Source organism: Aphanomyces astaci, assembly GCF_000520075.1.
Source record: "Aphanomyces astaci strain APO3 unplaced genomic scaffold supercont1.16, whole genome shotgun sequence".
NCBI lineage: Eukaryota > Oomycota > Saprolegniomycetes > Saprolegniales > Verrucalvaceae > Aphanomyces > Aphanomyces astaci.
The window spans coordinates 567182-592571 of record NW_009798279.1 but is presented as its reverse complement, the minus strand read 5'-3'; the positions used below and the strand labels follow the sequence as shown (position 1 = coordinate 592571).

The following is a 25390-nucleotide window of genomic DNA, read 5'->3' as shown; positions in this document are numbered from 1 at the left end:
GATTCCTTAAATAGTGACACCTGAAAAAAGATACATTTTCTATATTCTAGCGGCACGGAGAAAGATGGCCGATGCCGCGACCGTCGTCACGACAACCCTGTCATCGTTGATGGCACAGGTCCAACAGCATCTTGGACTGTCGAGCGCATTTCGATGCCGGGTGAAGTGGGCGCATGCCGAAGCGTTGGGTGCCACGACCAAAGCATATCTGTCGCTCGGCGCGTACGGCATGGTCGTGCTCGACATTACAACGCCCGAGCACCCGCACGTCGTCGCAGAGTTCCTGGAAGGGCAAGTAACTCTAAAACACTTTACGATCGAGAGACACATCGTGTATACCGCGTGCGGGAAGTCTGGGCTGCGAATATTCACCAACATCGACGCCGCCATCGACGAAATCGGCGCCCTCGTCCACCCGCGCTGCGGAGCCAAGAGTGTCGCCGTGCAAGGGGACATTGCATTGGTCACGTTCGGTCGATCAGGCGTGCGGGTGCTCGACGTGGCCAACCCGAGCAGCCCCGTGGAACTCGGCGGGTTCAAGGCCGACTCGCTCCACGACCCGCGCTTCGTGCTGCTGCGCGACGGCTGGGGCTACGTGAGCTTTGGCCCCGGCGGCGTTCGGATTCTAGACGTCACCAACGCATCTCTACCTTGCGAGATCAGCTCGTACACCCACGGAACCTTCGACGCCCGGCACATGGCCTTGCACGGGTCGTTCCTATTTGTAGCGTTCAGCTACGGCGGCCTCAAGGTGCTGGACGTGAGCAATCCATTCAGCCCCGTCGAAGTCGGGTCGCACTCGTTCCCGTCGTCGGCCGCGGCCAACTGCGTGCACGTGCAAGGCCAGCACGTGTACGTGGCGTTGGGGCCAGGCGGCCTCTGCGTGCTTCGCTTTCGGCCGCTCGAAGGATTCGAATGGCTGGGGGCGTATGCGCAGGAAGGCACAGACATTACGAGTGTGCACGTGACCAGTGATTGGCTGGCACTTGTGTGTACGCGCCAGGGCAGTTTGAACATCTTGGACGTCCGCCGACCTGACCACATCACGGTCGTGAGCACGTTCACGCCAGACATCCGGCGGTTGGTTTGTCAGCGGTCGTGCACCACCATGTAATGTGACAAGCAAGTAGAGATAGTATGGCAACATTATGATATATATCGGCATAATTTTGATCATCTTGACGTCGGCCCAATTGCACCAAAAGGACATTTATATTCACGTTACAATGGCAATCGTATCGAGACCAAGCAAGCTACTAAGCGAATGGATTGCCTTTGGACGTCCACGTCGACTTGCCGTCGGCGGTCGTCACTTGAACGAGGTCCCCCGACGTCGGACGGGTCGACGGGTCCGCCGACCACGCCAACAATTGCCGCGCAATTTCGTCCACCTAGTGGAACATGTCACTAAAGCCAGGGAGAGGGAGTGTATGTACATACCGGAGTCCACGTCGAGAAGTCTGCGTCGGCCATGTACTTTCGGTTCGTGGGTGTGTCAATCGTGATAGGCAGAATGGCCAACGACGTGGCGCCCGTTGGCAACGTCGGCCTACCCAATGTCGTTAAAACCAGAGAGGAAACAACATGGAAGCGTACGCAGCACTGGCCACCAAGTGGTGCGTCGCCGCCTTGGTCATGCCGTACGTGACCATCTCCGGTGTGGCTACAGAAGAAACGCCATACATAGTTAGCTACAGTTGGTCGACGATCGCACTGTACCTGTCAACGCAGCAGCGGACCCCGTCAAGACGAGAAGTCCCTTGGGATTCAACGACGTCGCAGCCACATGCGCAGCTAATGGAGAACATCGCTGTCAGATGCGGACAAGATAGATGACGATACCTAGGAGGGCAGATTCCATGTTCATGGAGTACATTTGCGACAAGTTGGCCACGGCGTCCGGACTGGCAATGTTGCCGCCGGCCCATCCACCCGCGGCACACACCACGGCATCGACCTTTCTGCAGGAAGGATGAGGAAAGTGCAAGTCCTAGTACGTAGACGACGACTTCGACGTACTGGTTCTTCAATCCTTCGACGACTTTGGGCAATTGCTGCAACGTGCTCTTCCCCGAATCCAACGTCACGTTCACGACGTCGGCGTCCCCGTTGGCTCTATTGCAGGACCGTTGGACGTTCGAGAACTGGATCATGCGACGACGTACGCAAAGTCGACGTTGATCACAGACCACTTGGCAGCATTAAAGCGTGCCGCCACGCCGCGGCCCAACGCGCCAGAACCTCCCACCACAAGCAATCGCTTCAGCATGATTTTCGTGCAATGGGTGCATCATGGCAAAAGGTCTAGTGCTCATGGATTGGCTAAAATAAATTGCATTACTACCAATCCCATGCTGCGAAATCAATTTCGTATTGTGACGTGCGATGGCTTCAATGAATCATGGCCAGAGGCGGCACTGTATCCCACATCTCAAGTGCTCTCACGTTAAACTTACTGTAACCAAGTATGATGATGTGACGTTAGCTTGACATCGCTACAGTACCAGGAGAGATGCCTGTCCTTATCAGGAACTTTCGAATCGGGCATCCCCAACGAACGATGAGACAAGTGAACCAACGTTTTCTCCTTGAAACATGAACGTGCATGTATGGTACTTCACATGCATCGCTTCTTGCACGTACTACATAACGTTAGTAGCCCCTCTTTACAGTTAAGCGCAACTCCACACCGCAACCCTCGTTGATGTCCATGAACAGCCGACGCTGCCTCGCCATCCCCACGCCTTTTAAAGTTGGTGGCCTCTCCACATGGCTTGTTCGAAACAATTATTATAGCCAATCACAATCACTTACAAATCTTCCAAGTCATGTGATTGGTGGAACCACGGATATCTCCAATCTTGGTGAAACGCTGCGATTGGTCGGTTTCGATTCCAGGCGACTGCATTTGAGATATTCGGCAAATACGGCCCACATCCACATCGGTGTCGACACGCATCCCAGGAGCCTTTCTAGCGATGACGTCGCACTCGTTCGTGTCGCCGACAGCGGCCGCCTCGGAAGACGACCCAAACAACCCGTCCTTCCAAAGCCGCGCGCAACGCCGGTATGTCGTGGGGGTGTGCGCGATGGAGAAGAAGTCGAGGTCCAAGCCGATGCAAGAAATCCTCCGACGCCTGGTCAAGAAGAAGCAGTTCGACTTGGTCATTTTCACAGACGACATGATCTTGAACCGTCCGATCGAGGACTGGCCCATCTGTGAAGCGATCTTTAGCTTCTACTCGACGGGGTTCCCCCTCGCAAAGGCCGAGAGCTACGTCCACCTCCGCCGCCCCGTGTTGGTGAACGACCTGAGCATCCAACACGTGCTCTTTGACCGACGCAAGGTGTACGAAGTACTCATTCGCAACGGCGTGAACGTCCCGCGCCATGCGATCGTGAACCGCGACGGTCCGACCCCGGACGTCCTCGACGAGAGCGAAAACTACGTAATCGTGAACGGCGTTCAAATCAACAAGCCGTTTGTAGAAAAGCCCGCAGACGCCGAAGACCACAACATCTACATCTACTACCCGTCCAGCGCCGGCGGCGGTAGCAAGCGCCTCTTCCGCAAAGTCGGCGACCGGTCCTCTGAATTCTACCCCGACGTCAACCACGTATGTCCATCCTACCCCCCATTCTCCCCATCCTCTTCCATGTCCACAGGTCCGGCGGGAAGGGTCATACATCTACGAAGAGTTTCTCAACACGCAAGGCACGGACGTCAAGGTGTACACAGTTGGTCCCAACTACGGCCACGCCGAAGCGCGCAAGTCGCCAGTTCTGGACGGCCGCGTCATGCGCGACAGCGTCGGCAAAGAGGTGCGGTACCCCGTGATCCTCAACTCGATCGAGAAGGACATAGCGCGCAAGGTGTGTCTGGCCTTCCAGCAAACAGTATGCGGCTTCGATCTGCTGCGGGTCCGCGGCACGTCGTTCGTGTGCGACGTGAACGGGTGGAGCTTTGTTAAGAACTCCAAGAAGTACTACGACGACTGCGGCCTCGTACTGCACAACTACCTTCTCACGGCGTTGCTGCGGTACCGCCACCACCACCGCCCATCGCCGCGCTACAACCTGTCGCCCAAAAGCAGCGGGGGCCCGTCGCCGTTTGCCCAATATGCGACAGAGCCAGTGCTGCTCAACCAGCACCAACCGTTCATCAAGGAGCAGCACTCCATGTCCACACACAGCTCGCCGTCCGACCCGTTCGACTTGCCGCATAGCTTGGGGTCCCCTCAGCTGCTGCATCACTCGCGCACGAGCTCCACGGCCTCCAATGATGACAGCATGTGGCTCGAGAAGAAGGAAGAGCTCCGCGCCGTGATTGCGGTCGTGGTACGTACGGATATCGTTGTACGGATAATGAATCGATACTGACGTCTGGACCGGTTGAAGCGAGGATTTTTGATTGGCTACTTGATCAGTGTGTTCTGTGTTTTGATTGGTCGTATATCGATTGACTACTTTACAGTCCACTTGACAATATATATATATTCAAACGGTTGTAAGGACTTGTGTTGTCCTTGTTCACACCTCGAAACACGAGGCTATTTATTTATCGCAAAAATATTGAAAACGTGTATTTTTATTTATTATTATTTTTCAATATTTAATATTTATTTTGTTTGGGGATGATCCACGGATTATGTTTTATCAAATATAATATTATTTATTTATTATCAAATCTAATATTATTTACGTTTTATCAAATCTAATATTGTTTACGTTTTATCAAATCTAATTTATGCTTTATCAAATCTAATTTATGTTTTATCAAATCTAATATTATTTATTTCTCGTTTGCATACCGTAAACATGTGTCACCTTCGACGGGTATCCAACACGGTCAAACACAATTGTCCAATTGTCCAGTGATGAGATGCTACTTATCTATCACAGTATTAGTATATATATATACATATAGTCCTTCGTCATAGAGTGGGAAAGGATGATGATTTGTTGTTGATTGGCTAATAATATCCTTGGGTCTATTTTTGGTTTTGTTACTTTGGCCTGGTTTATATGTTTACTGGTAGAGATAGATTCAGTAGTGGACATGTATATGATAGAGACCCAACTAACGACTAGTTCTGACGTTGTTAGAGGCATGGCGATCGCACGCCCAAGCAAAAGCTCAAGACGCGGGTATGGGAGCCCCAGCTTGTGAATTTCTACGAAACGCGCCGTACCAAGGACAAATTCGACGAAGTTAAAGTGAAAGCGGTCATGGATTTACAGGAATTACTCGATATTGTGCGCTCGCTCATTAAAGAGTATGCGCCAAACGTTGGGTCCAAAGGCACTGTGTGGGAAAAAGAAGGTCACGCTTTATATATATATATATATTTTATATATATATATTTATATATCTGCGGGGGGGATTGGTGTAGGTGGCGACAGTTTTGAAAAGTTATTGCAAATCAAGCGAGTGCTGGAGCGATGGAAATTTGCAGGGATCAACCGCAAAGTGCAGTTCAAACCTCGTCGTGAGTACATGCCGCCGTCGTCAGGGTCGGGGGCCAACTCGGAGCTGCTCTTGATCATGAAATGGGGGGGGGATCTCACTGAAACGGGCAAACGTCAAGGCGAATTGCTGGGCAATCGGTTCCGCAACGAATTATACCCCGTTGAAGAAGGTAAGTAGGCATATTTTAGGTTGCCTCTAGTGGTCCTTTGTATGCAAAATTATGTGGCTACGTTTTGGGGTAATTTTTCGGTGCCAAATCGATCGGTATATTGATTGTTTGACTTTAGTATGTCAAGATTGTCCAGTGTCACACTAATTTCAGAGTCACGCACGAATTTAGTGTTGAAGGATTGGTCGAAGAGAGTGGATAGTTTTTGATTGGCCAGTTGATTCGTGTGGTGGGTTTTGATTGGTCGTATATCGATTTTCGATTTACTTCTTCTAGTGTGCATTTGATTGAGAAATCTTGACAATAATATGAATGATAAGGTGGGCTGCTGCGACTCCACTCTACGTTTCGGCACGATCTCAAGATCTTCACGTCCGACGAAGGCCGCGTCCAGATGACTGCCGCCGCATTCGCCAAGGGTTTCCTTGAGCTAGAAGGCGACTTGACGCCGATACTGGTCAGTCTTGTGACTACATTGGACAAAGATGCGAATAAAATGCTCGATCACTCTGGCCAAGCGGACGCAAACGAAGAAATCGAGCGCACCAAAGCCAAGCTCCGCAAAGTTATGCAGCAAGAGTACACGTCGTTCGAGGACATGGTGGCCAGCGTCGCACCGCTCAATACGCATTCGATCGTGGCCGCGCTGCACGACCTGCAAAACCCCAAAGAATCGCTGGGTAAACTGCACGATCTAATCCGACTCGTCAAGACTGAGATCAAGGAGCTGGCCGCCGACAGAGCGGCGCTGAGTCTGCATGACGACCGCCTGAATGAGCTGTATATGGGCGAAACGTACTCGCTTATGAGCGAACGATGGGAAAAGCTCTACAGAGACTTCTATTCTATCCCAAAGCAAGAGTATGACTTGAGCAAATTACCCGACATTTACGACTGCATCAAGTACGACATGCTGCACAACCTCAACGGCGCGCACGCGACGACCAAGTACGGCCGCGCGCTGTTCAATATGGCCGAACTCTTTGTCACGTGCTATGTACCCCAGGAATACGGTACAGTATATATATATATATATATATTATCGATATTGGTGTTTTGATGCTTGAAATATTATATTCATCGTTCAACAACATGGTTTCGCGGTTACACAGCACGAAGTGGAGGACATTCACCCTGTTGATATTATTATTGTCTTTCTTTTACCCCAAACTTGGCTGACTTTTGGGCTGATTTTCGCCAAATCGATCGATATATATCGATTCTTACTAATTTGATGTTGGCATGGGCAAGAGTGGTGAATTTGATTGGCTACTTGATTCGTAATGTGGGTTTTGATTGGTTATTTGGGTATTCTGCACATGACTGTTGCAATTTCGAATCGACTTGACCATATCATCATGATTGGTTGATTTGTAGGCATGAACGTGGCGGAGAAGCAGAGCATTGGCATCAAGGTATCCCAAGCTCTGTGTGCCAAGATCCGAGCAGGTAAATACGCTTTTAACACTTATACGGAGAACGATGTCACACATTCATACATGTAGACATTGCGACCGCCATGACGATTCAACGCGAAGAAAAGCCCAGTGTGGTCAACAGTCTGTACAATGGCAAGTCGTTCTTGCCTCTGTGTACAGCGGCGATGGACGAGTCGGACGAGTCGGAGAGCAACTTGGAGCACAATGGGTACCGGTTGGATCCGTCGTTCGCCAAGGAGCTGCGCATCAAGAGCCCGGGCACGCAAGTCCGGACGCGGCTGTACTTTACAAGCGAAAGCCACATGCACACGCTGCTCAACGTCCTTCGGCACCAGTGTCCGGCGTGGGTGGCGCGTCGGACGGACGAGAACCTTACGAGCGGAACCTCGTCGCAGCAGGACCAACCACCCAAACAAAGGCACGCGTTTGATGCGGCCAAGATGACAATGGCCCCCCAAGCCATCGAAGCGCTCGACAACGTGTCCGAGCTCGACTACTTGGCGCATATTATCATCCGCGTGTTTGAAGCCCCGTGGCTGCCTGTACGTTATGTGCACCTTGTCGCAGGGAGGAACGACGCTCAAATATATATCGTGTGGTTAGGAGGAGGATGGGAACCGGTTCCGCGTCGAGATTGCGTTTTCACCGGGACTGCGCGGAGACCCCGAGGGAGGAGGGGGGGTGGTGCTCGAGGCCGCGCGCAGCTCGTCGACGTCGAGCGCGGCGTCGTCCGTGGGTTTCACGCCGCCGTCGACGCCCCTCGCGTCGTCCGTCCCCATCGCCATCCCCCCGTCGTCGAGTCCGAATCTGTTTGCGTTCTACGATCGCAAAGATGACGTAATCAGTCCTTCATATGACGGTGGTATCCCAGACAACAAGATCTACCTGACCAAGGACATGCCTGGCGTTGTCTTCGACGACATGCTGGCCGCATGCGTCGCATCCGTCGCCAACAACCCCGTGTCCTATGTGCCCGATAGCGTCTAGAGGTCTCTCTCAGACGCGTTGTCTAGTAAGACTAGTACATATACTATTGTAGAGTGTCAGTGTTGGTGTTGCCATTGTTTGACGCACAGGATACAGCACTAACGTTACTACATACATCAACAAACACGTATGTATGGCGGCATCGCAACCAACAGATCGGGCTCCATCGGACATCGCTAGAGCGATCGCGATATGACTGTTGTGTTGGCATAGTTTGGGGATTATGATCTGGAGGATGGGATGGGGGGATGGATGCCCAAGGTCGATGATATTGAATGCCATGGCATACTGTATCGATGCGAAACAAGGAGGCGCTTTAGAAACACAAGGACGGGAGTTTTCACATGTGGTGGACTGTGCCTTACTTATTCTTGACCAGCCCATTCCAAGAACTTTTGCGCGTGGTAAGCAGACGAGACAGCGCACAGCGACGCAACGGCAATGGGGACCGTAGCCTTGGTCTTGATAGCACGCACTCCCATGACAGCCATCGTGATGGAGCTGAGGGCCAACGCAGTCGCATGGCCGTTGGTCATCTGGCCTTGTTGCAACAGGTATCCTGCAAATCCAAACCCGGCGCCGATGCCAACGCCTGCAGCAAGGGAGATCACAGACCCACGCTTGACATATCCCACGACTCCGCCAATAGCCTACATGATGATGTCGTTAGTCTAGGACGAAGCACACTGCGAACTGTACCAGCAATGCAGCCAACGTGTATGTAGGGTGGTGGCTCGACATGGTAGCGACAGTGGAAACTTGGAAAGTGACACTAAGCATCTTGTATCCGGAATACCGGATACGTACTGCAGCTTTTCCGTCGCAGGTGCTGAAAAAAGATTGTGAAGTAAGCTTATTAATACTTCGAAGTATTGTGCTTTCAATTGGATTTTCAGTGGTTTCTCGTTGGAATTTAAATCGATTTGATTGGCTACCTCAGATGAGCTCAAAATTATTAGCCAATCAAAACCTCTCAATAAAATTCAACCAATCAGATCGATTGTGGATCGGTTTGGCCCCTCCCCAAATTTGTATCAAATCGACAATATTGTGAATTCAATATTGAATCACGCTGGAAGTTCTGATTGGCTGCATACACTTGAGTGCCAATCAGATCCACTGATTAGCCAATAGCGTCGATTCGTGATTCGATCGGTTTTGTACCGATCCACAATACTACGTTCGCCTTCACTGACATCCCCACTGCTGGTTGCGTTGCGAGGACTGTAGAACACCCCCGTCGTGGTCATTGAATCCCAGACGTCGTTGGGTTGATCGAACAGTACACAAGGGCCGGCCAGAAGCGACTTTTCAGAGGCAGAAACAAGTTTGCGAGTAATGTTGTTGAAGCATAAAAAACGCACATATCACTTCCCCCTTTCGGCCAGAATATGACCCCTCGGACCGTGCCTTTCATAACGTTAAGGGGGGATATGAGGCTAACATCCTAACACGCCCCCCTCGACCTTTCATGCCCATTCGTCATGGCCATCTTGAAGGTACACTTCAAGTTGGTATCGCTTCTGAAGGGGCTGGTCAAAGGCGTTCGACAATCCGTGTGAATACGTCATATTTTACATAGAGAGTTCTCACGACACATCACGTATTCAAATTTGGGGCTTGCGCTGTAGCTTTTGTCCAACTTCGGCAACGTCGTGGGACGAGGCGTGATGAACCCACTTTCACGACCATCTAAATCACTCCGCGATTGCCATGGCCACTGTCGACGACGACGACACCGCAGCCTTTCTTGTGTCGGCCCTTTGCCGGCAAGATCCGACGCCGCAGGGCCACTCGCAACGGGAGCGGTTGTCGTCGGCAACAGCTTCGAGTGACGAGCCCATCAAGCACGAAGACGAAGAGGACGACCCGAACGACGCCATGTTCTTCCACAACTTGGACCTGGCGTTCGCCGCGGACCTCAACCTGTCCAACTTGCCGCCGCCGGCCGAGGGTTGTGGCCCCCTCTCCCCCTTGCAATTGCATCCTCCGCCCCCACAGCAACCACCGCCGCCACTGCCACCCGAGTCCCATCGCTTTCATCTCCGCCTCACCACGCGGTTTCTCCCCCGATATTGGAAAAACGGCCGCAAGAATCTCCAGTGCTTCCCGTTCTGCCCCGAGCACGGGGACTTTCATGACATGAAACTCCAGGGCAAGAAGCATGCTTCCATTGGAGTCTGTCGCACTCCGGTGCACTGCGACCTGCACAGTCCCCTCTGGCTCCCCCATGTGCATGTGATTGGGCGGATCGAACAAATCTCTCCTGGCGTTCCCATGGAGACGCCCCCGCTGCTGCGCGGCTTGGGGGAGTGGCATGCCTTCCGCCACGATGGCTACGACGCCTCTCAACTGGGGGTGCGTATGTATTCAAACTGTGGGCTTTAGGTAGCCATCTTGTGTGTAGACAAGCACGTCGGTGCCCGGCGGGGGATGCAAAAGCACGTGGATGTTCCTCCCGGATGTATGGAAGCTGCAACCGCTGCTACGCAAGAAGCGAAAAGCCACACGGTCGACCCCCGCCGAAACGTTTCCGTTTTATTTCCGGGTAGGATTAGATTATTCGATGCCTATTTTGATGTGTATGATGTCTGGGTTAGGTGTTTTGCTTTCTGCAATCGCCGACGGCAGAGTACTTAGACCCCCACAACTGCCACGCCCCCATCGACACATTTCGCTGCGTGGCGGAGTGTCATTCCACTTCGTTTGAGCTGTCGTCCACACGAACGGTGGACAGACACCGCAAAGCCAAATCGTCGGAATGACTACATCACACATACGAGCAACAACACAGCCATCTTAATATCGTCACCAAAACTACTACTAGTACTACTAGTACTACTGTACTCTAGCTATTATATACAGTCCCCGTTTCAACGGTTTACGTACTGTACTATACAGTACACACCTTAAGGCTGCTGCTCGACGCTAATCCTACCACTACTACTACCGGTACTACTACTGTACGACTCTTCCAGGCCTTTTTGCGCCTCATGCCATCGCAGAGACTCTTCATACGCGACTTCGGCGGCGGCCACGCGCTTCTTCTCCCGCGCCAGGTCGTCCTGCAACTGGACCACCGTCTGGCCCAAACTGTACGTGGTCGACTGCGCCGCTTGTAAGCTCGACACCAAGTTTGCTTTCTCCGCTTGCACGGCCGTTACAAACCTACACCAACCGGCGGATCAGAATCCGAATGTAACGGAAAGCCGTTTCGAAACGGTTCTTGGACAGTTACACGTCGCACCGGTTATGTTGGGCCAGCGACGCGCCAAGGTGGGTCTTTTCGTCCATGACTTGGTCCAGTCGTCGTTGTTTAACTACAAACCATGATATATATCATGTTGATATGAGTCTACATCTGATTAACGACCACACATTTCATGGTCATCATTCTATATATATATGTATATATATATGCGGAATATATATATCTTGGCCAAGCTTGGACAGCAACTACGTCATCCCCCAGACGACAGCAGCAGCAGTCGTCGTCGTCGTCGTCGCCTTTACTACCGACGATCGTGTTGTATTTACGTACTTTCGAGCTCCGCATGATGTTCAGCTTGCAACGTGGCCATCGCAACCTTCAGCTCGTCCATTTCGCGCACCAATGCCGCTCGATCGGCGTCCGCGGCGGCGCGGAGGCTCTCTCGCAAGTCCGCTTCGCGTTGGGCATATGTAGACTCAGCACATTCTAACACGTGCGCCTTCTCGTCTGCGTCCGCGCGGCTTTGGGTCGCGAGGGCGTGCGCCGTCCGGACTTCGAGCTGCAGTTGCTCCTTTTCCAGGGCCAGCGCATCCAGTTCCGCCGACCTCGCCGCGTCCACGGCGGCCAATTCACTCAGACGGAACTGCAGCGTTTCCTGCACACACTTGACTTCGAGCAGCGTCGCGAGCTGAGTTTGCACTTGGTTCTGGCTCAATCCCCACTGCACTTTGACGTCGGCGAGGTCGTCCTGTGCCTGCTTCAATTGGCTCTCCAGCTCCCCCTTGGTTTGTGCGAGGGCTGCCGCGTGGGCGGTTTGGGTGGCCAAGGCGGCGGCCTGGCTTTGCAGTTCTTTGGCCGCGGCCTCAAGGTCCGCCCGCAGCGACGCCATCGACGACGTGGCGGGAGACGGTGTCGCAGATACTGCTTTTTTCACTCCACTGCTTCCGTCGGCAGGGTTTAACGTACTGGTCCGCTTGGCCAGTGCCGACGTCCTCGACGGCAACGCCCGTGCCGACAGCGGCGTTCGCTTTGGCACTGCTATCATGGGCAATTCCAAGTCGTAAGATAACACATACATCTCCACAATCCCAACACCATGTGCGGGTACCGTGGGGTTCAGAGGAGGACGGAGCATCGGCGGCCAAGGTAGTCGCGGCGGCTTTCTTCACGGTCGAAGCAACAACAGCCGGCTTGCCAAGGTCCACTGCCGATCTCTTGGTTGTCGTCGTTGTCGTCGTGCCTGTATGACACCGACACAAGTATAACATGAGCATCGTCCATGATGACAGTACTACTACTACTACTACTACTACTACTACTACTACTACTAGTCTTGTCAAGTCGATTCGAAATTGGAAGAGTGAAGTGTGCTCAATCGAATGAGCACCAAATCGGCAGACAATCGAAAATCGATCGACCAATCAAACTCCAGAACACGAATCAAGTAGCCAATCAAAACCACACTGCAACCAACTCAACCTTGAATTGGTGTGTGACTGAAATTAGTGTGACACTGGATGATCTTGACATACAAAAGACAAACACATTTGGGGTAAAAGAACAATATTCCATTCCATATCAATGCCATGTGTATCCTTGTTACCTCGCGCGGACGACAAGGAGGCTCGGGGAGTCGACGTGTTAGACGACGACGACGCGGCGTGCTCTGCGATGGTGGCAGGGGAAGCGACAACATGCAGCCGGGGGCGTGGGGCGGCACTCACGGGGCGGGGGGTGGTTTTCCGGACCAGCGCGGGGGCTTTGTCCGGCGTAGCAGCCGCCGCCACCGCCTTGGCGGTTCCGACTTTGAGCACCACTGTGGACTTGGGTACAATTCGCTTGGCTTTAGCGTGGGTCGGACTGGTCGCGGGGCTGGCTTCCGGCTGCGCGTGGTCCGTCGTCAACTTGGCCACGATCTCCCCGACGTCCGCATGCGATACGGTGGCGCGGCGCTTGTACAACAGTGTCACATCCAGCGCCCGTAGCTCCACGTTGATCGCCGCCGCGATCTTTCGTGTCACGGTCAACGTCGGCACCAACGCTGCACACACGCGCTTGAACTTGATTTCGTCCAGGTCGGGTCCGCAGGCGACCGCGACGATCTCATCCAAGTGGCTGCGGGCGACCGAGAGCGGCACATGGACGACGGCGTCCGCCGCGGTCTTGAGCGCACGGATGATAGTCTTGAGGTCGAGAAACTGCGTCTTGATCACGCCCCAGTCGCCGGCCGCGGCGCGCGCGTCGACCCCGGCGCCTTTGGGGGGACTGAACCGAAGCAACTGGACGAGCGCTTTGGACAGACGCAGCACTGCCGGCGGGGGGTTCCGATACGTGCGCAGGACGCGGAGGTCCTCGACTTTGATCAACGCGGGCACGTCGCCGAGTCCGACGAGCGCGTCGCGCGCGGCGGCGCGGGCGGCTTGGATTTTGACCATCGCGTCTGCCAAGAGCGTGTCGGACGTGGGGTCGTCAGGCTGGCGGAGGGTGGAGGACCAGTGGGCGTAGTTCGAGTTGACCATGTGGTACATTTCCGGACTGACTTCCGACAAACTCTTGAGCGAGTCGATGGGAAAGTATGAAAACAGCGGCGCGTAGATGGCGCGAGGGAGGCGCGCGAGGAAGAACGCTGGCTTCACCTTGATCTCTGCCGTAGATGGGGCCTTTGGCAGCGACGACGGACGGGCCAGTCGCGACGTGACTGGCGGTGTCGTGTTGACTTTGGACGCGATGACTTCGGTGGACTGCTGCTGCTGTTTGCCAAGAGGTTTACGAATTTGTCTCGTAGACACAGACGACGACGCCACCTTGAAGAGTTTGGACACGGTCGTTGCAGTCGGCGCGGGTGGCGGTAGGTCGACGGGGGTCGTTTCGTCGGTGTGGGCTGCGACTGGGGCCCGGATAGCGTTATCGTCGGCAGAGGGAAGGACGGCAACGCCATCGACAGAGGGAAGCACAGGTACCTCCATCCGTTCAGGCGATCCCATCTCGTGAATCACTTCCGTCAAGTCGTCAAATGTGTTGGACAGCGTCTCCGCACTCATCTGCTTGCTCGTTGTCGAGGAAGCACTGAAACGCGGTTTGATAATAGCCTCGCCTCCATGTGGGATATATTTGGATCCGACTGACACTTGATTGGCTAAAATAAAACCAACTGGGCTCTCATTGGTTAATATTCATAACCTTCCGGAAGTAATTCAGCCATAACGTCGGTGGTTTCATAATTTTAGCCAGAAAGGTAAAGTGCCTCCAGCGTCATACAGACGACGTTGGCTATCTCCAGCATATAGTGAAGTAGGACCTGTCCTTCTTAAGGCACCAGCACATGAGTAGAGTTGGCACAAGTTTTGTTCATGGCTCGTTGTAAGGTTGCGAGGCTGCATCGATTGATGGCCCATCATGACGTCGATACCACGGACTGCGTCATGCGAAGGAATCCACATGCTGCACCCGAGGGCTTGAGGGAATATTTTAACACCATTCGACTGGCTATAAATATACGAATAATGGCAAATCAAAAGCCCTAACATACTAATAGTATTACTAATAATCCGGATAATTCATGCCACAATCTGACCCCACAATGAGTGCCACGATGCGGTCTCGGAAACCTGCCACGTCGACGTCGACGGCGGCGTCTGGCCTCACCGCAAGTGACAAAGATAGCAAGAAGGAAGACGTTCATGACCAGGAGGAGATGCGGCTGTGGGCTCCGAATTTCCACTCGGCATTCAGTCTGCTGGCAGTGGTGCGGGTGTTGTCGGCGCTGATCAACATCATCTCCGACTGTGACGAAACGTTCAACTACTGGGAACCGCTGCACAACCTCGTGTATGGCTTTGGCCTGCAGACGTGGGAGTACAGTCCTGCATACGCCCTACGCTCGTACTTGTACCTGCTGGTACATGCTATTCCAGCCAAACTCGGCGCTATTTTCGTGTTTGGGAACACCAAGCTGGGCTTCTTCTTCGGGTTGCGCGTGGCCCTGGCTTTCTTCTCCGCTGCGTCCGAAGCGCTCTTCTACCGGGGCATCGTACACGCCTTTGGGCCGGTCGTGGGTCGGTACACGCTGGTGCTTCTCGCGTTCAACAGCGGCCTCTTCCTCGCCAGCACCGCCTTCCTCCCCAGCTCGTTTGTCATGTACCTCCTCATGCTGTTCTCGTACTCGTGGATGGTCTCTGACACGACGTTCAGTACCACCGCGCTCGTCGCGGGCGTCACGGCGGTGCTCTGCGGCTGGCCGTATGTAGGCGTCATGTGTGTGCCGTTCTTCTTCGACTCGATCGCGCGCTTCGGCGTCGTGCGTCCCATCGCCACGGGCCTTGTGGTCGTGTCCTTGATTCTGTCACTGGAACTCGCGGTCAACTACCATTACTACCACAAGCTCGTCCTCCCGGCCCTCAACATTGTCCTGTACAACGTGCTCTCGTCCGGGTCCGAGCTGTATGGCACCGAGCCGTGGCACTTCTACGCGCAAAACCTCGCGCTCAACTTCAACGTAGCTGCCGTCTTGGCGGCCCTGAGTGCCCCCGTGACCGCGATCACCGTCGTCTTCCGCCGCCACACCCGCCGCCAAGCGCTATTCTTGACACCGCTGTGGATCTGGTTGGTCATCATGACGCTGCAGGCCCACAAAGAGGAGCGGTTCCTGTTCCCCGTCTACCCGCTCCTGTGCGCCGCCGCCGCCGTCTCCCTAAAGGCCATCGCGGCCGTCTTTCCCCGTCGGCTTGGCTCGTTCGTGGCAGTGCTGGCCTTGGTGGTGTACGCCGCGCTCTCTGCCATGCGCATCGCAAGCGTCACGACTCAATATGGCGCCCCCCTAAGACTATACCAGCACATGTCGACCGAGTTGCTCGCAACCCGAGGAGCAACGTCGACCCACGCGATGGTGGTTGTGTGCGTCGGCAAGGAGTGGCATCGGTTCCCCAGCCATTTCTTCTTTCCGAATCATGTGCGGCTGCAGTTTATTCGAAGCGGCTTCCACGGGCAACTCCCAGCCTACTTTAACACCACGTATGACGTACCCCCCCACATGAACGACCTCAACCAGGACGAACCGTCGCGCTATGTGCCCATTACCACTTGCGACTTTGTCGTTGATCGCACCGTCCCCGCGGCGTCGGCGCACCCCGACGAGCCTGGGTTCGAGTCAGATCCGGACTGGACGGAACTCCACGCCGAGCCGTACTTGCTCTCGGAAGCGTCGCATCGGGGGCTTCGGGCGTTCTACGTGCCGTTCTATACCCCGTCGCATGTTACGTTTACATCGTACGCAGTGTACGGCCGCACGGACGAGCGGCAACCGGCGCAGTAATAATATAGTATGCTGTGGAGGGAATAAAAATATGCATGGGGTAAGAGGTTGAATAAGAAGACTACGACGGCTTGATGTTATGGTATTGCCGTTCTTTTACCCAAAGCTTGGTTGACTTTTGTGCTGATTCTTTGCCAAATCTATCGATCTTTTGTAAAGATCGTCCCGACGAATAATTTCAATCACACACACTAATTCGATGATGAATTATTATTCGAAGAGTGGATTTGATTGGCCAATGGATTCGAGTTTTGGGTTTTGATTGGTCGATCGATATTGTCTGCCGATTTGGTGCTGCTGCTCATTTGATTGAGCACCGAAACACTCCAATTTCGAATCGAATCAACAATATACTACATAAAGTATACCATATTATTGTCAAGTCGATTCGACAAAAGAAAATATGAGCAGCAGTACCAAATCGGCAGACAATATCGATCGACCAATCAAAACCCAAAACTCGAATCCATTGGCCAATCAAATCCACTCTTGGACCATTCAACACTGAATTAACGCTAGTGTATGAACGAAATTAGTGTGCCACTGGACGATACAAACGTCAGTACAAACAATCGATCGATAGATTTGGTGATCAGCTAAAGTCCAATTATGGGTAAAAGGACAATAGCAGCAGATTGCTGTATTACTGCTATAAATAGCCATACTCGGTCAACGTACGATAAAAATACATTATTATATTGGTTATGTATTTTCACCAATGGTTCAACATGGTGGAAATCGTAGCTTGAAACAGGGCGGATCCTCCTCTTGAGTCGGGGGGTTTGGTCGGCATCGTGGCCCCGAGGGTTTCCCCACGCTGCGTCATGCAACCCCCCGACTTCTGTAGGTCGCCGCGTTCTCCGCAAGTTGTCGAGAGGGCCCATCCAACGGTCAAGTTGGGTGCTGGGGCCTCTGTCATGCACTTGCGGCGCCTTCGATTCTCACGCGCCGTGGGATGGACGGACGGCCGATCGGTCCATCCCATTACGCTTGTCACGCGCCGCAGTCTTCTTCTTCGACGACTGTCGCCGGCTTGCTGGGAAGGTACGACGACGCCACAGCGGCGGCATTGTTGTCATAAACGTACAACTTGTGCCACCACTCGAGGACGGTTTGGTCCAGACTGGCATTCCACATGGACGCCGTCGACATCTGAAGGAGTCCCAGCCACGAAATGACGTTGATCAGCATTGTCTGCGACACGGTCACGAAACCTGGTTAGGTCCTGGTCAAAGAAAATGCGACGATGGCGAGTTTTTGTACCATGGGGGCGTACGAGTTGTAGTAGCGAAGACTCTGGAGGACTTGCAGCGTTGGTTGTATCATCACGAGTGGAAACGCAAACAGACACAGCATGAACGGGCCTGACGAGATAATGAGACCCACGGACGGGTCGACGGGAGGGGAAAGAGAGCGTACCATAACCACGTCGCTTGGACGCGCCAATGTACATGGATCGAATGGTGTACCCAACCAGAAGCATGGTGACGAGGACCGCCAACTTCTTCGACAGCAACAACGTGCTGGACGATGCCGTCGTCCCCACACATGCTGTCAAGAAGTTGGTCGCCACCACGGGCCAGGATCAGCAACCCATCACAGACGGCACGTACAGCTAATGAAGCGAACGTTAGGAGACTGATTCAAGGATAGTGAGTACCATAGCCGTCACAAATGACGAGTAGATGCTCTTGACCGTATGTGGGAGCTCGACCCCATGCGCGTACGACGTTGGTTTGTCGGTTTTGTCGTAGGCTAAGGTTAGTCCATCTTCTTCATCGAGTGGAGAGCGCTGGAGGACCGATTGCCGGTGATTGATCTCCGCAGCCATGGAAACTGTTGTGAGGAGTTGCCTACTGCGGAACTGTGCTGCCATGGTTGTGCCTCTGCCAAGTGTCAGATGGGTTCTCTCACCTACTACTAGTAGTACTACATACAGTACACCATACAAATGGCAAATCCACCCAAAGAGCCTGTTCACGAATGAAGTTTTTCTAGCCAATCCAACATCGAGAATAGTAATATTTCAGCCAATCACACATTAACAGACGACAGTTTGTCGTAGGCAAAGGTTAGTCCATCTTCTTGATCGAGTGCAGAGCGCTGGAGTACCGATTGCCGGTGATTGATCTCCGCGGCCATGGAAACTGTTGTGAGGAGTGCCGTGTGCTGCCGATGGTTGTGCTTCTGCCAAGTGTCAGATGGGTTCTCTGACCTACATTCTCCATACAATTAGCAAATCTACCCTGTTTCACCAATGTAGTTATTCTAGCCAATCCAACATCGAAAATGTCAATATTTCAGCCAATCACACATAAGTTGAATCGATTAATTCGGGCTGAACCTCGCTGCGACATTTGATTGGTTACCTAATACTAGTAATCCAAAGACAAACAGGGCAAGGTGAAGAGTACTAGTACAACAGATCATAGGATTAATATCCAAATTAATACAGCTACACGAATCATTCCATTCCATATATCTGAAGGCATTTTGATTGTGGCTGCCTTTGAGCAACCAGAAGTGGTTTGAATCATTCAAACACGCGGCAAACATTTTAACCAATGAAAATAGTTGAATTACGCGAAACGACAGTGGTATGGTTTTTGCCATTCCCATGAAGTTGTAACTATATTTGAAACATTTTGGTGGTTACAGATGAGCGGGAAGTACGGTACCGGTACTTGTGAACTCCAAAACTAATTTTGATACTGTATTGTAAAGTTCAATTAAATATTACAAATAGTGTTATAGCCAATCGTGTGCAAGAAGCAAGTGTGATGGGCTCTTATTGGATATTAAAAAGTAGCAAGGTTGGTTTCCCCTTGACTTGCACTTTGCTTCAAGGCAATTGTCGCAGCGATGTTCACTCTCAGTTACTGCGAGATTCGATTGGGCGGGGGGCGGACATACATACATACCGATCCTATTAATAATACAATATTTGTCTTATTAATACTAATACTACTCTATACGTACAGTACTAGGTAGTATTGTGAATTTCCTTCGAATCTGCCCTGTTCGCTTTACCGTATACCTTATGGAAGTGTCATCTAATCGAAATGGATACAAATCAATAATAGGGTGGTCCGATTTCTTTCCAATATGTTCGGAATAGCCATTTCTTCTGTTTGATTGGCTAGAACGAAATAATTGATAATTGGACAATTTTGACTAATCTAAAGCGACTTGGGTACAATCTTCTAATATTAATACCACCTAAGTTAATCGTTCTTTATTGACACCATACAGCAATCTGCGTCAACTCTCGACATCGTGGGTTCCATAAGGTATACATACTATTATTGTACTATAATAAATAATCCGCAGAATGGACACGGAGAATAGTAGAAAAATGTAGCCAATCAGCCTCAGTTTAACCAATCAATTGCCGCGGCGAGGTTCAGACAGGACCGGAATTTCATAACCGAATCTAACGTTACAAAACAAAGCTAACTTTTAGTCGCAACGTTAGCCGCTTCTCCTTTCTCCCGTCTAACTGTAAATTTAAGTCAAAGTAGATTTGCGCGGTAATAATGCAAGGTGATTGGCTTCACAAATGTTGCTGATACTTTTCCACGTACAACATGGTTAAGAGACAACGACTGCATCTCGAGCACGACCGATCTTCATGGCCTTCACCCATCGTCGCTGCTGAACCTTCCTCGCCATCGCTGGCCACTTGGTCTTGAATCGAAGTGGCGGTGCGTTTGGTAGTCGCTCGACCATGTCCACATACGTCTTCATTTTGCAAACTTCGATCGAGGGCAGCGTGATGTCGTCTTGTGTTGGGGTGGGCTCGCAGCTAAAGCCCATTTCCCGCCTCATTATGGCTTTGAGCAATGTGCGTTGGTCGGATGGAAGGGCCCTGATTTCTTCTTGAAGGCGTTCGCGGCGGAGCCAAGTGGCGTCATCGTCCATGCGGCATTGCTGCACGTGTCGAAAGTGTGCCTCCATACTGCAAAAGCGGCGCACCAGTACGTCGATATCAACCATGTTCGAGTGGATGGAAGCAGTAGAAAATTGCAAAGTGTCGACAGTATTGTTTTGAAGTCGAGATCGTTGACGGTGGTGTGCTTGTCTCACGAAACAAAGTGGTGGGTTGAAGCAACCCATCAGATGGGATGCCCCGCGGCCGGTCAAGTTTCTTGGCATCATCAGTGGAGTTTGGGCACGATTGAAGCAACTATGGTGTCGAGTCCACCTGAGACCATCTGCCTGAGCACTTTCTCGTCTTCCGAGATTGACTTGTGATAAGATTGAAGTACAATGTACGGGTTGGCGTGCACCTGTTTGACAACCAACGACCACGGCTTTGAAAAAGTGGGAGTCGCAACGACGGGTGTCGACACCCATGAACGTTAGCCTCAGCCTTAGCCAGGCTAATGGTAACATGGAGTCGTGTAGGCAGTATCTTCAGCAGTGGCATCTCTCGTCGAAAGTTTGAGGATACGCGACTTCGCATGGACGTCAATATGCGCAGGGTTGTCGACCCCACCCCACCGAGAAGTGCACGGGGCTCGAACGCGCTCGGTATTACGTCATGACGCAATTGAAGGCAGGCGACGCCGTTTCAAGACGCATTGTTGTGTGTCTCGAGGGAAAGATACAGTACATATCGCCAACTAGGCTAACTCAACGATGTACCACCATGGTTTGTGACTAACTAATACCTTCAACGGTGTAGTATACTCGCAAGGACGCTTGGTAACAAGTCAGAACACCAAGTTAAGCTGATCAAAAGTCATGGTACTCGAAGTATGATTTACGTGATCCGGGCTAACAAATCGGGTGTGACCACTGTTATTGGGCTGAGTGGGACTGGTGCTCGAGAGACGTCGTTCATAAAAAGTAGTAGAATAATTCCCTCATTAGGGAGATTTCGGTGATGACTTCTCTTTTTCTTATTCCGTAAAAATTGAAAGCAGAGTAAAAGTAAGGAATTTTATATCGACGATTTCGGAGATATTAACATTTTTTCTCTATCCATAGACTAGATGGAGCCAAATTCGTGGACTTCGTGGATAATCGGCGAGGTCATTGTCAGAATAGAGAGGTTTCGCAACTCATCTTTATCATTATCCTCAACTGCTTCTGCCAAAAGCGGAAGTGTCCCTGTCAAAACTAATTAATGATACTGTGAAAACTTATTCGGAATCATTGGATTTGAACTATTGTGATGACAATCGTCATTGTCCTCACAGCCCGTTTGGCGGATAATCGCACCCATGGCCACCCCGACGAAGCGCCGCAATTTCACTGAAGACGACGACGTTATGCTCCTTCGCCAAGTGTCGCTGGAAATGCCGTTCCAAGCCCGACGAGGACACGTCATGGAACGTTGGGCTGACGTTGCTTCGGCCTTGGAAATGGCTGATGACTTCCGACGCAGTGACATCGATGCCAAGAGGGCATGCAACCGCTTCATGCTTTTGCTGGATGCCCATCGAAAGGCAAACAATCAGTCCCAAAGAGCGTCCGGTGTTGCAGAAGACGTTAGCGAGAAGACAGTGCTCCTTGATGACCTCTTGGCGTCATACGACGACATCAAAGGCGCAGAAGCACAACGTGCCGATGAAACTCGGCATACGGCCGAGCAAATGGAAGCGATGGGAAGTCAAGTCCGCGCCGAAGCCTTGGTATCCTTGGGAAAACGAAAGCGAGATAAGGATGCCGACGACGCTGGTACAGGTGGAGGTAAATTCATGAATGTTTTTACACTCATGCATGAGCAAGCCCAAGCCGACCTGCAGTTTCAACGTGAAAAGTTTGAAACTGAAGTCGAGGAGCGTCGGTTAGACCGGCAGCTTTTGGCTGAACAACTTGGGCGACAGCAGCAATCAATGGCTGAACAGTTTCGCCAGCAGCAGCAATCATTCATTGAGCTTATGAAATTGGTAGTTGAAAAGTCGAATTAACTCTAATGAACGGAAGCTCTTTAACAAACAATATGATATATTAGATTTCAATTATTTCCAATGTATCGAGATACTTGCGCAAGCCTGGCGGTGTCAAGTTGAAAAAATTGCTTATTTGGTTTCCACCAAAATAGCAGCAATGGCAATTAGTCAACAGCATTGCAATGGCTACTACTTTAGCCACAGGGGAGAGCCGGATTTTCGACAACATTTTGAAGGTAATGTACGACCACCTTCTTGTTAAAAAACAACAGCGATCCCCACCGAGCGTACAATTCGTTGACGAGGTGTAAAAAGATGTCGCACAGAGAGGAGCGTGATCGGCCAAAGGTCTTTGTCATGGTGTGGAACCGCACAGGAAACGCCAAACGGCCCAACAACACACACATGGCCTCTTCTCGGTGTACGCGTACGCGTTTGGGTGTGATGATGACAGCAGGTAAACCCAGAACAAAACCCAACTCCTTCACACCAGCGATGTCAAAGCGATAGTCGAGGATGGCAGTGGCATTCGTTGTTGCGTCGAGGTTGAAGCGAATGGCTGGAATGAGTGGTCTTTCGATGACATATGCAGCGATCAGTGCATGTAGGGTGGCTCGTTGACGCGCTGTCTTGGCAAAGGGGGCAAGCTCCATGAGGTTACGCTGTGTGATTGACATGGTCGCAATGTGGCGACACCAACACCCAACGAATATATCCGAATAACTTCTTTAACCGGAGGCAGTGCAATGACACGGATGAGGATAAGTTGCGAAACGTAAATTATTTTGTCATTATCATTGTCCTGAAAACGATATTTGTCGAGATTGTGATGATGAGGGTAATGTAAAGATGAGTTGCGAAACCTCTCTATTGTCATGGGTCATTTGCCGTTGAAGCTTTGGGGCTAGTAGGGACGACAGAGGCATTCGAAGCATTGAATTGATTGAAACTCGTGTTGTGTTAGTTCACAGATGCTGTCAGTTGTTCTATCTGTAGGACGTTCGGAAAGGCGTAGCTACGAAGGCAAGGTGTGGCTTGCATCTAAAGTTGCACGCCTCGGCAACTGGCACCAAAGAGCCAGCTGCAGAGGAATGCTTCTATACCAGTACTTTTCTGGTGCTTCGAAGATATCGTCGATCAGTCACTGGTGCAACTCCGGCCGACTAAGCTGCGGCATCGGACGGCGCCTAGTTCCTACAAGTGCCTACAGTAGATGTGATGGTGCACGGGATTCTACGTCACTATGCATAAAGATGGAGGTTGTCATTAACTTATTCGCTCCACGGCGGCTTTGATTGACCTCCACTTCATGTGGGCCATCGATCCTCCACGTTCGATTCGAAGTGCCAACAAAAAAGTCTGCACCAAGTCAACAGATCTGACCAATCACAGTCGAGGATTCGAATCGCCAAAATGAGGGATTCTGGTACAAACTGTAAGTTCCGGACTCTATAAAGCTTCAGAGGTTATTTTTAGGAGAAAGATAAGTACTTCGAAGTACTTGCCATTTCGATGTGATTGTGGCAGAGCACCGTCTGCATGTTGGACTCGACCAGGCGCCGAAACATTTGCATCGTGCCTGGCCATGTGAACTGCACCCTTTGAATAAGAGTGAGCGGGTCACCGTCGTTTACAATAACCTGGCCGAAACTTGGGGCCAAAAATAGTACGAGTATACTATTAAGGGGTAGTTCCAAATAATTTTCAGAAATACTAGTAGCATGAGCCAATGAAAATCGATTTACCTCTTTTTATTTCACGATTTAGAAAAAGACGTCAAGGACCTCTTTTTCTATTTTTGGTACAGTGAGTTGCGTAAAAAATCGTAGAAAAAGTAGGAAACTATAGTACAGTACCAGTACTACAGTGTATCTGATACGAATTGGAACATGCCTTGCTTACTTGCAGAGTTTTAACCCAAATCCATCATAATTCCAAGTGGTATTTATTACCTCCATGTTACCAAACGCACCCTAAAATGTATTTCGTCCAAAAACGCCTCGTATTACCCCAATGGTAATTCGATTTCACTGTCAAAATATAATAAATGGACTGGGGCTGCCAATCGAATCGACGCAGTAATCGACGGACCGAAGTAGCCAATGAAATTTTAGACCTTTCGACCAATCAAATTGCAGGTGGGTGCATTCGGTGGATTGCCAAGCTTCTCCATTTCACAAAGAGTTCAACATTGCATCGGACAGAGAACGAGTATATTTATTTCAAGTAAAATAACGTCTCGACGATTTCAGGTGCATTTGACGTCATTCGTCGAAAATACCAAATTTAGCTTGAAAGCACAATACGAATTTTGATTAGTTTGTCGCGTTCTGGTGCATCCTCTCCATTAAATGTTGTCGCCAAGGCAAGAGCTCCGCATGCCTCCGTCGGATCAGTTCGCGTCGCACGTACTCATCCTTGAGGCCGTCGTCGACGTCCATCACATCGACGCCCTTCAACGTCGCCTGCTCGTCCACACTCACAAACCCGGTGGCAGGTTGAAATATCTGCGACACATGGCTGACAAATCGCAGCAAGATGTGTGTTGGCGATATCTGCCGCACCTCGGTCCTACATGCAACGAAAGAGCTAAGCCCTCGTCCCGAACAACCCCCGAACTAAATACACACCACGACATGTAGTGCTGCTGATTGTACTGGGGGTCACACACGTAAGCTTCGTCCTCATCGACTCCCCGAGTGACCATGACGAACCGGTTGGCTTCGACGAAGTGGCCTTGGAGCCTGTTCACGAACATGCCTTTGGGCGTGGTCTTGTGAAACAGGCGCGTGTTGGCTGTGATCTCTTCCACCACCTAACCAAACACAAAGGTCAGGTTGACCCTCCATTCGTCCGACTAACTGTCAGTACTTGCCGTTTGGACGGAATTGTACAACTTCGCC

At 51.4% G+C, this 25390-nt stretch overlaps 13 protein-coding genes across 14 annotated transcripts in view; 5 read left to right on the top strand and 8 right to left on the bottom strand.

Moving 5' to 3' along the window:
- The first annotated feature begins 49 nt into the window (after positions 1-49).
- On the top strand, positions 50-1199 carry H257_07667 (hypothetical protein). Its single transcript, XM_009833257.1, has one exon. The coding sequence runs from the start codon at positions 65-67 to the stop codon at positions 1112-1114; it is 1050 nt and encodes a 349-aa protein (XP_009831559.1). The 5' UTR covers positions 50-64; the 3' UTR covers positions 1115-1199.
- Positions 1187-2323, bottom strand: H257_07666 (hypothetical protein). Its single transcript, XM_009833256.1, has 7 exons — positions 2166-2323; positions 2020-2115; positions 1843-1961; positions 1720-1794; positions 1597-1663; positions 1441-1549; positions 1187-1391 (listed from the first exon to the last, which is right to left on the bottom strand). The coding sequence occupies exons 1-7, from the start codon at positions 2267-2269 to the stop codon at positions 1257-1259; spliced, it is 705 nt and encodes a 234-aa protein (XP_009831558.1). The 5' UTR covers positions 2270-2323; the 3' UTR covers positions 1187-1256.
- Positions 2324-2918: 595 nt separating this feature from the next.
- On the top strand, positions 2919-8190 carry H257_07665 (hypothetical protein). Its single transcript, XM_009833255.1, has 8 exons — positions 2919-3617; positions 3667-4338; positions 5107-5323; positions 5394-5639; positions 5960-6652; positions 7017-7088; positions 7145-7620; positions 7682-8190. Exons 1-8 carry the CDS (start codon positions 2979-2981, stop codon positions 8063-8065), a joined length of 3399 nt encoding a protein of 1132 aa, XP_009831557.1. The 5' UTR covers positions 2919-2978; the 3' UTR covers positions 8066-8190.
- A 114-nt stretch (positions 8191-8304) lies between these two features.
- H257_07664 (hypothetical protein) lies at positions 8305-8889 on the bottom strand. Its single transcript, XM_009833254.1, has 2 exons — positions 8765-8889; positions 8305-8715 (listed from the first exon to the last, which is right to left on the bottom strand). The coding sequence occupies exons 1-2, from the start codon at positions 8843-8845 to the stop codon at positions 8431-8433; spliced, it is 366 nt and encodes a 121-aa protein (XP_009831556.1). The 5' UTR covers positions 8846-8889; the 3' UTR covers positions 8305-8430.
- A 729-nt stretch (positions 8890-9618) lies between these two features.
- H257_07663 (hypothetical protein) lies at positions 9619-10630 on the top strand. The gene has a single exon (XM_009833253.1). The coding sequence runs from the start codon at positions 9779-9781 to the stop codon at positions 10451-10453; it is 675 nt and encodes a 224-aa protein (XP_009831555.1). The 5' UTR covers positions 9619-9778; the 3' UTR covers positions 10454-10630.
- A 254-nt stretch (positions 10631-10884) lies between these two features.
- On the bottom strand, positions 10885-14351 carry H257_07662. 2 transcript variants are annotated; one of them, XM_009833251.1, is made up of 5 exons: positions 12880-14351; positions 12385-12516; positions 11607-12311; positions 11313-11385; positions 10885-11233 (listed from the first exon to the last, which is right to left on the bottom strand). In XM_009833251.1, the coding sequence occupies exons 1-5, from the start codon at positions 14315-14317 to the stop codon at positions 10975-10977; spliced, it is 2607 nt and encodes an 868-aa protein (XP_009831553.1). In that variant the 5' UTR covers positions 14318-14351; the 3' UTR covers positions 10885-10974. The 2 variants fall into 2 exon arrangements, with proteins under 2 accessions (XP_009831553.1, XP_009831554.1); XM_009833252.1 differs by having other exon boundaries at positions 11313-12311.
- A 442-nt stretch (positions 14352-14793) lies between these two features.
- H257_07661 (hypothetical protein) lies at positions 14794-16697 on the top strand. The gene has a single exon (XM_009833250.1). It carries the CDS (start codon positions 14836-14838, stop codon positions 16585-16587), a length of 1752 nt encoding a protein of 583 aa, XP_009831552.1. The 5' UTR covers positions 14794-14835; the 3' UTR covers positions 16588-16697.
- An 883-nt stretch (positions 16698-17580) lies between these two features.
- Positions 17581-18070, bottom strand: H257_07660 (hypothetical protein; the record flags this gene model as incomplete). Its single annotated transcript, XM_009833249.1, has 3 exons — positions 17581-17781; positions 17851-17951; positions 18007-18070. 3 exons carry the CDS (start codon positions 18068-18070, stop codon positions 17581-17583), a joined length of 366 nt encoding a protein of 121 aa, XP_009831551.1.
- A 147-nt stretch (positions 18071-18217) lies between these two features.
- Positions 18218-18729, bottom strand: H257_07659 (hypothetical protein; the record flags this gene model as incomplete). The annotated part of the gene is made up of 2 exons (XM_009833248.1): positions 18218-18473; positions 18638-18729. The coding sequence occupies 2 exons, from the start codon at positions 18727-18729 to the stop codon at positions 18218-18220; spliced, it is 348 nt and encodes a 115-aa protein (XP_009831550.1).
- A 1449-nt stretch (positions 18730-20178) lies between these two features.
- H257_07658 (hypothetical protein) lies at positions 20179-20583 on the bottom strand (the record flags this gene model as incomplete). The annotated part of the gene is made up of 1 exon (XM_009833247.1): positions 20179-20583. One exon carries the CDS (start codon positions 20581-20583, stop codon positions 20179-20181), a length of 405 nt encoding a protein of 134 aa, XP_009831549.1.
- Positions 20584-21815: 1232 nt separating this feature from the next.
- Positions 21816-22505, top strand: H257_07657 (hypothetical protein; the record flags this gene model as incomplete). The annotated part of the gene is made up of 2 exons (XM_009833246.1): positions 21816-22272; positions 22324-22505. 2 exons carry the CDS (start codon positions 21816-21818, stop codon positions 22503-22505), a joined length of 639 nt encoding a protein of 212 aa, XP_009831548.1.
- A 176-nt stretch (positions 22506-22681) lies between these two features.
- Positions 22682-23164, bottom strand: H257_07656 (hypothetical protein; the record flags this gene model as incomplete). The annotated part of the gene is made up of 1 exon (XM_009833245.1): positions 22682-23164. The coding sequence occupies one exon, from the start codon at positions 23162-23164 to the stop codon at positions 22682-22684; it is 483 nt and encodes a 160-aa protein (XP_009831547.1).
- A 1638-nt stretch (positions 23165-24802) lies between these two features.
- Positions 24803-25390, bottom strand: part of H257_07655 (hypothetical protein) — a gene marked incomplete at both ends in the record, with an annotated part of 704 nt that continues 116 nt past the window's right edge. The window contains 2 exons of the mRNA XM_009833244.1: positions 24803-25058; positions 25145-25302. Of these exons, the coding sequence (XP_009831546.1) occupies positions 24803-25058; positions 25145-25302 (414 nt within the window). The remainder of the gene's footprint in view (positions 25059-25144; positions 25303-25390) is intronic.